This window comes from Oculina patagonica, chromosome 12, assembly GCF_052425735.1.
Source record: "Oculina patagonica isolate OP01 chromosome 12, crgOcupat, whole genome shotgun sequence".
Taxonomy (NCBI): domain Eukaryota; kingdom Metazoa; phylum Cnidaria; class Anthozoa; order Scleractinia; family Oculinidae; genus Oculina; species Oculina patagonica.
The window spans coordinates 29,099,863-29,112,744 of NC_135769.1; the positions used below are offsets into that span (position 1 = coordinate 29,099,863).

Below are 12,882 nucleotides of genomic sequence, written 5' to 3' on the forward strand. Positions count from 1 at the left end.
GGCTGTCGGTAAATCGGAAGAAGATTGTCGCCACGTTTTGGAGCAGTGTAGCCTGTCACCAGGTTCTGTGTATTTAGTTCAGAGTCACGTCGTTTCTTATTGATCGAAAATTTTAAAACACCGTTTTTACTGAGAAATTAAAGTGCCCGAGAAACACCTGCTTTGTGTACTTAGGATAGTCACGCAGTTACTCGCGTCCGTCTTTCGACGAAATGACAAAATTCCGACAGCGACTTGCAATTGCGGACATGACAGGTTTTGAAATTGAAACGGGAGACATGCAAACCTATCCTTAAGTAATGGGGCCTCGCTAGGGAAGGACACGCTATTTTTGTACAGGTTTAATTTTGTTTTTTGCCCTCTTTCCCGGTGCAATCGTTGCGCCACTGAAGTACCCAAGAGAGCAATCAATTTTAATACTTTCTTCCTACTTCCTCGTCCTCTGTCTTACTTCCATTTAAACAAAAATATAAAAAAAAAATCGGATATATTCTTGTTACACAAAAGATAATTTATACCAAAAAGGGGAATAGATGCGCTCTATCTTAAGTACATTCACGATATCCCGGGAGCCGATCCTGTATATAGTTGTGTTGACAACGTACAACTCTCGAAAACACAGCTTAAACACAACACTTTATTCGCAGCTAGACTTGCCACAAGTCGACCTCAGAGTTTTCACAGTGAATAAGCGAGCGAAGCGAGGCTTTTAGGTCGCGAAGCGGCCGTGCGAGCGACGAAGTCGCGAGATCGAGTGACGAAGTCGCGATAGTCGCCATAATAAACAAGACAAAGGACTTTATTGGATGTCTGATTCGCAGCCTACTCGACAGCCAACAGAGTACATCAAGCAAGTAGAGTACATAAAGCAAGTAGAGAACATCAAGCAAGTAAAGTACATAAAGCAACTAGAGTAAACCAAGCAACTAGAGTACATAAAGCAAGTAGAGTACATCAAGCAAGTAAAGCACATAAAGCAACTAGAGTACATCAAGCACCTAGAGTACATGAAGCAACTAGAGTACATGAAGCAAGTAGAGTACATCAAGCAAGTAGAGTACATGAAGCAAGTAGAGTACATGAAGCAAGTAGAGTAAATCAAGCAACTAGAGTACATGAAGCAAGTAGAGTACATGAAGCACCTTGAGTACATCAAGCACCTAGAGTACATCAAGCACCTAGAGTACATCAAGCGCCTAGAGTAAATCAAGCACCTAAAGTACATCAAGCAACTAGAGTACATGAAGCAAGTAGAGTACATCAAGCACCTAGAGTACATCAAGCAACTACAGTACATCAAGCACCTAGAGTACATCAAGCAAGTAGAGTACATGAAGCATCTAAAGTACATCAAGCACCTAGAGTACATCAAGCAACTAGAGTACACCAAGCAAGTAGAGTACAGCAAGAAAGAGAGACATAAAGCAATAGAGTAATAAGCAACTAGAGTACATCAAGCAAGTAGAGACAGCAAGAAAGTAGAGTACATCAAGAGCGTAGAGTAGATAGAGTACATCAAGACAATAGAGTATAGTGCTAATTATTATATTGGGGACATAATAGTTCCCCATACATAACATTCCTATCACACCCTTTGGCGATACCGCTGACCCCCTACATTACTGGACAGAGCACTCCTGTCAACAGTTGCGACGTCACGCTTTTTGTGCTTCCCGAAACAATTTGAAAACAATTCAAAGCTTTTGCAACACTCGTAAAAAATTGCAAAATTTTGATTTTGGGTTTGGCTATCTCTTCCCCCATCAGCCCGAGATAAAAAAGCAAAGGAAAGAAGAACCACAGCGCTTTGCCTACCTCGATGATTCTGACTTGGACGACCTTAAACTCGACGGGGGATCACAAGCAAACGAAAAAATATGCAAAAAAAAATACGCAGTGAACACTTTTCAAAGTAATTTTTGCATTGGCGTTCTACAATAAATTTCCTTATAAGACATTCTTTATTTAAAAAATGTAAACGAAAACGCACACCAAACTATATACTACAGACTGTAAAATGTTTTATTATATCTCTGAGATAGTACGCACTCTGTGATTGGTCAATTTTAGACGGCCCGCGAAATTTGACTGAGAGTTCTCCTGATGCCGTACGCCTTTGCAAGTTGAAATGTCTCGCGAAGAAGATTTTCAAAACTTTCTACAACGTTCGCAGTCAGAAGAAAAAAGCGAGGAACAAAGGCGAAGCGAAGAAGGTCTACCGAACTTTAAACTCAATTTTTGTGATCTGTTGGAAGAAGAAAACTTCCCTGATGTGGCGGACTTAGAGCAACCCGGGCAGGATTCAAGTCAAGAACTTGAACGTTTCATCAGTGCCGAGAAATAAGCAAACACGGTCAAGAAGACGAAAAGTGAATGGAAACGGTTCGACAATTATTGTCAAGAGCAGACTGATGGAACATTTCATGTAGAAACCGTACCTGCTGACATCCTCGATGAGCTCCTCGGAAAGTTTTTCAAATACGTACGCAAACGCGATAGAGCTGAGTACGAGCCAGACAGCATTTCAAGCTTTCAACGTAGCATTCAACGCCGCCTTAAAGAGCTAAGTCTTTTGAAGCAGTTGCTGTTCCTTCAAACTTTATACGTGTTTTCTCGTTCAGTATTTTCTACAAACACTGCCTTAAGTTTTCGAAAGTTTGATAAGCTATAACGCATGTTGTCAATCGCGGCACTTTCGTCGCCAAGCAAAGAACTTTAGAAGTTATTCCAAAGGAGACTTGCACTGTATTTAGTTTCATCTTGTCACTGAAATTACTGTAAAACTAATTGCAGAAATAAAGTAGTAAAGGTTGGATTTAAATTATGTTTATACGCTTATCAATCTAGCTATTAAACGACCGAATTGTTTACGACAAAGCCAATGAAATTCACTCGTCCTTTCGTCAGTCAAACAAAGCCGCTTCCAGCACTCTTGACTTGAAATGTTTTCTACAAACACTTCTCTTGACTTGAGAGAAATAATAAATATCTTATTAACCTCGTTTTCTCGGTCCGTACTGTAAAATACGGATCCTCGTTTTTTCCCGTTGACTTATGGCCCGCGCGCTTCGCGCTGGGCCATAAGTCGAAGGAAAAAACTCGGATCCGTATTTTACAGTACGGACCTCGAACTCGATTAATACGAGGTATTAAAATCAGACTTTGCACGGTTGACCAGTTGCCGTCTTTTGGCTGAAAAACTGTGCAAAATGTTTTTTCTTTGGCAATAAAACCCGAGACGCAATTGAGGGTTTGCATAACTGTCTCGAATTCTGGTGTTTAGATAATTAGGCTATGTAAACACGGAAAACGTTCTCTATAACTTAAGTATCTTCAATATATGATACATGGCAATTTTAAGTAAAAAGTAAAATAAATAGTAAATATGGAATAGTTAATAGTATTGTTATATGGCTAATAAATGATGATGACGATGAAATAGTTTTCGCTTGGTACTCAGTCAAGCACGCTTACTATAATATTTTGATCAAAGTTAACGTTCTCTTGTTTCTGCATTACGTACTATGCAGTGTCTTTCTTATTTAAATTCTAACGAGTGGTTATTATCCTTCAAAATGGGTCAGTCGACTTGAAACACAAAAACACATCACTCTTAGGAACATGTTACTGCTGTGTGGGTCGGGCGGGTTATGTTGTCGGCAAGCTCTATGCCCAGCGGTTCCGGCATAGGATGAACTGTTGCTACAAAGTAACCAGTGCAGCACAACATTACTTTCATCTTATCTCTGAATTGCTGGTTAAACAGAGCGTACACAAATGGGTTAACAGCTGAATTGAATAGGACCATTGTGTTATTGATGGTGATTGACACTGGACCAAAGCTGATGGATGCAGCCAACTTTAAGGCGTACATAATTGAAGTCGTACCCCAGCAGATTCCAAATATGGCAGTGACAGCAAAGACCATCAAGGTAACACGCTTCCGCACCCTCATGACACCCTGTGTTTAGAAAGATGCAAACATCGGATTAAGCCTGTCGTCTTGCTTTTGTTTAATGTGTAAAAATTACAATAGTGATAATGATAATGGAAATGTAAGCGATAATTTTAATTACCGTAGCCAAATTCGCAAGTAGCCAATCAGAAGCGCGATCTACTGTCCTGACATGATATCCTACGATATCAAGTCACTGACCTGATATGCCACTATATCACAGTCACTTTGAAGTTAAGTAGTGTTACTGTACGATGAAATGGAAAGAGGTTTTACCAATAGAACAGAACCTCGTAATCTAAATTTAGCGGTGTCTAGTGGACGTAAAAGGAGAAAAACTTTCCCGCCAAAACTAAACTTGAGCGCGCTCGCCAATTGCGCGATGTTTGCCGACGAGTACTGAGACATTCAGACTGAAAAATGGAGTCGGAATTTCCAAATTTTTCGCTTAATTTTGATTTTGAAAATTTAGAGAATGAAACTCTAAACAAACTAGTGAAAAAAAGGCAGAAGAGGAACTTGGTAAAAGTGTTGAAGACCAAGTCAACACAGTTTGTTAGTATTGAGATGTTAGGTTATTTTTTTTTTTTTTTTTTTTTTTTGTTTTCCCAACCCACCGAAGCGTACCAAAAAGGTACAATTAGGTATAATAACAACGACAACGCCGACTTTAATGATATTGACAGTGATAATGTTATGGTAATGATAATATTAATGATAACGATGAGGATGATTAGTATTTACTGTTTAGAAGCTGAAAAAAATGTATAAATATACATAATATGTAACGTTGCTTATCAAATAAGAAGAGAAGAAAAAAAAATTCTTAGTGGTTTCTACATATCACCGTGGAACACTTACTTCTTGATGATGGTTGAGTTGACTGTCGTCATTACTTTTAAACCACAAAGTGTACACGACTCTGGAGTACAACACAGCCATGATGGTCAAGGAAAGAACTACTATGACCAACCACGCCAAACCAGTAGCCTTACCCATCCAAGAGTACGGATAGTCATACTCGCATGTGTTCTTGCTTTCGGTCTTCTCGATGCGCGTGTAAATTACTGCAGGCATATTGAGTATCAGTGCGAAGACCCAAGTGCCTGGAATAATCACCTGAAATTGTAACGTGTAAACTTCAGAACAGTGGTTTACAAAATGTATTGGAAATCCACACTTTTGGCCAAAATGGACTTTTGTCGACATTTACGGAGAGGTATATCCAGCCACTCATTTAATACAAGCTATTGTTTTTTTTTCCTCATCTGCTTCGACTTAAAGGCGGCCAAGCTCTGCAGCGAAACAAAAAATGTATTCTTCGTAATCCCTGGAGCGTTCGCGCTTTTTTTTGTTATTCCTCGTTTTAAATTTGTGGCCACGTTAAGGCTCAACCAATCCGTGGGACCAGTAAAGAAACAAGCTCAAAAAATTAATAGTGATGTAAACAAGCACCCACAAGCAAAATAATTTGAAGAATATTCAATAACCCAATCATGCAAAGTGCGAGATTTAATATCGTTTCTCCCGTAATGAAATTCCTTTGAAAACTTTCACTTTTCAAATATAATAAAGTAAAACCTCGATTTAACGAACGTCTATATAACGAAGTCCTCGGTGCAACAAACGATGTTACGAAACCTCTAACATATTTTTCCAGTCCCTTGGTCCTTCGTTACATCGGGGTTCCACTGTAAGTTTAATTTCTCAGTAACACACCTTCAGATTAGCCTTGGTAAGTTTTCATTTGTTACCAAAAGGATACACTACTGCATAATATCGTTCAATGGCGATTGCTACCAAAGTGACAATTGAGCAAGCTCCCCCAATCCACGCGATGGCTCCGTCCGTCAGCAGTTTGCACAAGACTGTACCAATCATCCCGTCTGGATGATGAGCGAAAGAGAGCTTGAAAAATAGTTTTGGGACAATGAACGTGGCATAAATGATATCCGCTATTGCCAGGTTAAAAAGTAGATAATTCATGGGAATCCTGTGGTATTGAAAAGAGTGAAAAGTATATAATTTGATTAATTTCAGTGAAATATCATGTGAAGCCAGTAGATTAAATATTTTTGTTAACAAACTTTTCAGTGCCATAAAAATTGATTAAAATTTAGCCTCTTGAAATGATAAAAAAAACCAGAAAGGTTTATGTATTTGCAATTGTCATGATTTCATTAAACTATGGATTTATAAATGTTAATGATAATTAACAATTAGACTACGAGCCCGAGTTTTGTATGAGCAAATAGTCAACGAGGCGCAGCCGAGTTGACTATCGCTCATAGAAACGAGGGCAGATCTAATTGTTTTAGTAGAAAATAAAGGATTGCAGTCCAAAACCACAATATTGTGCACTTTGTACACAAAAATCAAGAAATTTACCGCTTAAATAGCTACTCGCGCGCGCGACTGTTTTTTTATCGGCGAATAGAAAACAGTGAGAAAACCAATCAGATTCGCGAATTTCTAATAGAACACAGCTGCGTTTCTACTAATGGTACTGATAATGATCAGATGATAAAAGTGATAACGAAGACGATGATGATGATGATAATGATAATGATGATGATGATAAAAGAATAAAGAAAGAGTATCATCATGCGTAATATTAATTTTATTTGAATTCCAGTCTCAATTGAGACAATCTTGGTCCAATTTGTAAGAAAACTTTTCTTTCTTTATAGATAGTTCAAGTCATTTCCAATGGATGTTTTGATCTTCAACCAACATATGACCAACCAAAAAAGGTTAAATTAATATGAAAACAATTGATGCTGAGCCGAATTTATATTTTTAACGTTTTTACGGTATACATGAAATTGTATTACGAAACGTTATTTGCGTATAAAAAATACATTATTTTTGGCATACCTCATATCTCGATTTCTCTTTATGATCAAACAAACAAGAGTGTTCCCAAGAATATTTACAGCGGCCAATATGGAAAATACCGTGGTTAGGGGAACACCAGCTGTTTCGGACATGATCGAAGAGTGTCAATCTTATCTGTGACCTGGATAAAAACAACATCAGGATGTGTAAAGTTTTGTTAAGTTAGAAGTGATAGAGGAACTAAATAAAGGCATAAGAGATAATGTATAAATGATAAGAATAAGGGAAAAGAACTAGATATCCGGGACCAGCGATCAGAGAATAAGGACGAGGAACCAGGAACCAGTTATCAAGGACTAGGGACCAGCCACCAGACATATTGAGTATCGGTGCGGAGACCCAAGGCCGGTCAGTTCTGTCTAATGGAAAGCGCTGTAAGACTGTCACACCAGGTTTACACTAGTCTTTACCACCACAGCTACATCAGTAAAGAAAACTGTTAAGTATATAACAATAAATTTATAGATTTCTTAATTTCAGCAGTAATTTAGCCTGCGTAGCAGGCGTCTGTGTAGTTTTAAGCGCGCGTAAAAGATTGCGCGATCGCGAGAAGGCCGCGCGAGGAAAAAATCGAGGAGACGCCTGCCCGGAAACCCCCCGAAATCCGTTTTTTTCGTTCTCTGAGAGAACGAAAAATATCTCATTGGCTGGAATGGCCACGAGGGAATAACCGGTAAATTTTGATTGGCTCTGATCGTCTCGAGGGATTAATTAGTCGCTTTGCGAAAAAAATCTGTCTGTCATCGGAAATGTGAGTCTTGTGAGAGTTGTATTTTGTCTGTCATCGCAAATTTGACGCGTGTATGTAAACATTGGAGCACGTGCATGTCTGCGGATGAGGTTTTCGAGTCCTGTCTGCAGGAAGTTTTGACCAATTTGCAGAGCAGAGGTCAAAACTTTTCTTTGAAATGCGAACAGAGGCAAGCATTGCGCCATCTTTTCGAAGGCAAAGATGTAATGGCGGTGTTGCCGACCGGATTCGGCAAAAGTTTAATCTTCCAGTTGTTAGTTCTGACGATGGAGGTAAAAAGAAAACGCGATGGTGGAACAGGCTTCGCCAGCCTAATTGTCGTTTCACCACTTCAAAGCATCGTAAAGGACCAAATTTTGGAGGTCAGGTCTATGGGAATGTCAGCCTGCAATCTGACAGATTATCTGGAAAATTTGAATGAAATTCATCGTGGGCAATTCAACATTGTGTTTATGGTTCGGCGGAAGCCGTTATGAACAAGGAATTCCTTCGCGAAAAGTTCCTTGCGTCGATGGATTGTGTTTTCCACGTTTTTTAGAGGGGAAACAACGCGTTTTTGCTTTCGAACCCCCGGACTTCTCCCGGGAGTTAGTTCACTGCTCTTTTCTCTTAGCGACTTGTCCTTTCGCCGTCTCGCCAGCCTCACCGCCCAATCATTCTCTAGCAAAAACCTCAGACACATTGTTAAATGTAGCACACAGATTGACCAGTTTGCGTCCGCACGGACTGCAAATTATATCTGAAAGTCCTTCACGTTTTTTAGCTTGTATCCCGATCTTCCCGAGACTCGTCGCGATTGCACATTCATTACCGATATTCTTGCATGCCGATGGTTTAAACAAATTAAAATACGAAGAAAATCCTGCTTTCTCACCACACTGACCGTAGGTAATCCTCAAGTTTTTCGAGCAAAGACGGCAGAAAGATTGATTTTCATTCCTTTTTCTGCCCAATTTCGAGGGCTTCGAAGCCATGGCTCGATCGACTTACATGGCGAAATTGGCGCTTTGTTGGTTTCATTCCGCGAAAATGAAAAGGGTTTCAGATTTCGTTCCCGCGAGATTGAAGTATGTTCTCACTCATTTATTCTGACAGTTGACCCAGCGCTGTCACCTAATTTTAATTGAATGTAATTGTGGGCGGCAAACACGTTTCGGGGGGTTTCCGGGCAGGCGTCTTCTCGATTTTTTTCCTCGCGTGGCCCTCTCGCGCCTTTCGCGTTTCTTCCATACGCGCGCTAGAAACTAACGACGCCTGCCACGCAGGCTAGCAGTAATTTAGCTTTTTCAATAATCTTTTTCGCATTTCACTTTATCTTAATGAGTACTTTCAGAATCATGTCCTTTTTTTGCCATAACAGGGAAATGAAAATTTGCCTTAGGGTCTGTGAAGTTCTTTTCCCGCCATAAACCGTTAAATTCAAAAAACAAAAATCATACGATTGTTCGGGATAAAAAGTTCTATCATTGTGCAAAGTTTGAGCTCTATCGGATAAAACAGCAAAAAGTTTTTACGAGGGTGCCACTTCAAGCGCTCTGCTGACCCGGCGTGTGGATACCGCAGTCGCCTTCTGGACATAAACCAGCCAGTAGAAAACCAGAGGATTCCAAATGAGTCCCAATAGGCGCTCTGGACAGGAAAACATTTCACGCTTTGTAGTCGCTTGTTTGTGGGACATAGAAAAAAGTCTCGGAAGCAGGGGAAACAGGATGCGAAACAGATTTCAAGCCAAATATTGGCAACTTAATTCGCTCTTTTATTCCTCGGCAACCGCCTAGTGTGCCGCCATGAAGTGTAGGGATGAAACTCGCTTGCGAAATGCATTGTTCGCTGGCAATCAAATTCGTCACAACAAGCGTTTAAAGTCGCGTCGGTTGTCGCTGCCTTATAAATCCCTGACAAAAGGATCGAATGTTTTTGCCAATTATTGTGTTGGGTGAATATATATTTCTGACCGACAAAAAGTAAGATTCTTGATAAATCGTTGGGATGAAATTGTAAACAACAGAAGAAAAGCGACTTGAAGTGCGAGATGAGATCGCCGCGAAAAAATAAAGTCACTTAGAACTCTGCGGTTGACACATTCTAACTGGCTTATAACCCTTAGCGGGCGTTTGACTTGTATTGAAAAAGTACGTTTATGTGGATTATTCGCGTGCTTTTTAAATTTTTTAAAATAAATATTTTTTAGAAAATGAAGATAAACTAATAATCAATGATTTGGCTTGAAAAAAGATTCAAAAAGCTTTTTTTGAAAAATCACCTCTTGAAGGTATATGGTAACCTTAATTGATACTCCAATACCCCCAATACATTCTAAAACAGAAATGTCATACGCTATCATATAAGAATATTCACAATTATATTTTCAGCCTAACATAGGCAGAAAAATAAGAATATTCAGTCTGGCCATGAAAAACAATATTCTTATAAAAAGAAAAAGTGTACTTCATGCAGAATTTCGCGGCTTTGGACTTTTCGGAATTTAATGCTTTCAAATACATTTCTTAGCTTTCATGTATGACAATTAATCTTAACATGGTTTCATCCACGTTTCTTTCATTAGTGCCGCTTTAGCTCAAGATGCACGCGTACGTTATCTAATTATGTGTGTTATCTGATAATGCAAGCTAATGCATATTTTGCGCGCGACTTTGTTTATCTTAGGGCCGACTTACACAGTACGCCTTTCTAGCATGCCACAAGCTTAGAACTGGTCTACAGCATGACTTAATAAGACCATTAACACTGATGAAGGGCTAAACCCGAAACGTCGGGAGTTTTAAACTTTTAATGGCAGTCACAACTCTAATGAGACAGGACTTAGATTAACCTTTTTGCTGCCTTAAAGGTGCCACGTAGCTCACGGAGTAATTTTTCTCTTTGTCGCTGTTAATTTGTTGTTTTATAGGCCTAAGAACTTTTTTTTTTTAACCCTAACCCTAAAGGGGGCGAAAAATAGGTTATCGTGTGGTATTTTTAGATAAATAATAATGCGACAGAGGGGCTATTATGTAACCTACGCGTATAGGAAAACCGAGTCAAAACGAGGTATGTTATAGGGCTACATGCCACGGTAGGCTGACTAAGTTACTTTGTGGCAAATGGATATATTTGTTAATCAATCATTTTTTTTTTCAAAGAAACGATCAAAGTGAAAAGAAAAAAAAATTAGAAACAAGAGATCCCATTACCATTATTGAGAGCTAACTGTAAACAGGCTTTCCTGAGCTTTCCTTGAAAGAGGTAGAAGCTGATAAAGATCGTTGAAAAGAGCAAAGATGTTTGACAAGTTGTCGCTGAATACGAGTATGACGAGCTTGCGTCGGGATCAGAACACACAAAACGTCTTAAGAAAGCTAGGGAGGTGGCTGGTCGCAAACGCCGCCAGGTAGAGCAGGTTGCCATCGATTGCGGGAAATAACAGAGTTTTGGTGGTACTGTTGCCAATCAGCTTTTTCGCGGTAAGACCTAATAATTCATCCAATGCCTCATATACTTTGTGATTTCTCATAATCTGGATCCGCTTGCGAATCCTGCCATACTTCTTGTTTGCCTGATTGTTTACGGGAATTTAAGGGTAAAATAATTTACGTTCGTTTGAGCGAAGCGAATTAGAACGTAACTTGCATTTTTGTTAGCCTGTACATACTTAGTCTGTTACATTCTTAAAGGTATTGAAAACGAGAAGTCATTTCCATGTCAATGAAAACAGATTCGTAGGTGTTTATTTTAGCTTTACACAACAGACCACTCTGTCCAGTTTGGAAAACAACGGCCCAGTAATAAGAACAAATCTTTAGTTTGTGAACCCCAAATCCTAAAGGAAAAGTGTATAAAAGCGGTTTTAATTCTTGGCGACACTAAAAACAGGCAAAGTTTGGTCCTGCAAAATTATATTTTTTTTGTACTTACTGAACTTTTCTCGCTAATTCAAATGTTATGGACATACAGTAGAACCCCGGTAACTCGAACTCGGATAACTCGAACTCGGATAACTCGAACAACCCCGCTAACTCGAACTAATTTTTATTTTCCTTGGACCCACTTTTCAGTCATTCTTACTCGGTTAACTCGAAAATCCCGCTAACTCGAACTGCTTTTAGTTTCCCCTCGGAGTTCGAGTTACTGGGGTTCCACTTTATATAATTCACATGCTTTCACTAACCATTGAGTACGCTGTTTGCTTGCTGTTTCCCTTCCGTTTTCGTCGAATGATCAGCGAAATTATGCTCTCTTGAAACTTAATTATAATAATTAATTTAATTCATGAAAAACAAATTTTACATTTGAGTGCTTTCTATATTTGAATGATTGACGTTTCGGTGTTGTCGAGAGTTTTAGCAAATATTTAAGTATATACTTTGTTATATTGTATTGCACTGTTTAACTTAAGGTTACTATTTTTAGCGGCTACTTATTTTGGCGATTTGTTTAGAGCAAGATTTAGCGACTATTCTTGGAGCTAATGTAGACCAATTGTAACAGAGTTGATTTGACCCTGGTAAACAAGACAGAAATAGCCCTGTAAAAGGTGGTCGAATCGAATAAACGGAAGGGATTCAGTTTTTGGAATAAAGAGGGGTAGTTTTCTTAAATGGTGCGATTGGATGGCCAAATCGACACTTTTCGAGCCGTTTTATGCTTTCAGAAAGGACGAAAATTGGCCCACATATTCCAAACAAATATTCTTTTAATGACTAAATTTGCACCATTATGTCGAAAATAATGTGAAGTGCTATTTGGGCATTAATTATTCAAAAATGCCCTTCTAAAAAGACTAAAAATAAAAATGGCTATTGATATGCTTAAACATGGCCACATTCAAGCCATTTCGACTTTCTGCGGTGTATGCATATTTGACATGTGAACGATATCCGAAATCAATTACGAAACATTTCCTTTTGGCGAACTCTGAAAAAGAAATAAGAAACTAAAAGTTCTCATTTTAATACTTAAGTATTTTGTTTGACCAGTTCTATACAATTTATCCATACCAAAACCAACGCAAATCGTGCGATGCAATCCTTCCACTTTGCAACCAACTGCAAGGAAATATATTTTGTTGCTCTTGACTGTTTCAAAAGTGAGAGTTTATCAAGTTCTCCAATTTCTAGAAATAACAGCTTAATTTATAGCGAGAGTGTAGTTCAAGTTGTCAACACTTCACCGCTCGACTCCAAAAGGTGGCAATACCAGTAAACGTGTCATTGTTTATGCCACCACTTGTTTCCCGGGGAAATAGACTAACTTTTAGACACTCCAACTCCTTATTTCC

The 12,882-nt window shown here is 38.9% G+C and overlaps 1 protein-coding gene across 2 annotated transcripts; it reads right to left on the minus strand.

Moving 5' to 3' along the window:
* Positions 1-3,203: 3,203 nt before the first annotated feature.
* Positions 3,204-5,743, minus strand: LOC144633954 (pyroglutamylated RF-amide peptide receptor-like). 2 transcript variants are annotated; one of them, XM_078492884.1, is made up of 3 exons: positions 5,675-5,743; positions 4,817-5,074; positions 3,204-3,961 (listed from the first exon to the last, which is right to left on the minus strand). In XM_078492884.1, exons 2-3 carry the CDS (start codon positions 5,030-5,032, stop codon positions 3,614-3,616), a joined length of 564 nt encoding a protein of 187 aa, XP_078349010.1. In that variant the 5' UTR covers positions 5,033-5,074; positions 5,675-5,743; the 3' UTR covers positions 3,204-3,613. The 2 variants fall into 2 exon arrangements, with proteins under 2 accessions (XP_078349010.1, XP_078349009.1); XM_078492883.1 differs by lacking the exon at positions 5,675-5,743 and having other exon boundaries at positions 4,817-5,227.
* Positions 5,744-12,882: the final 7,139 nt, after the last annotated feature.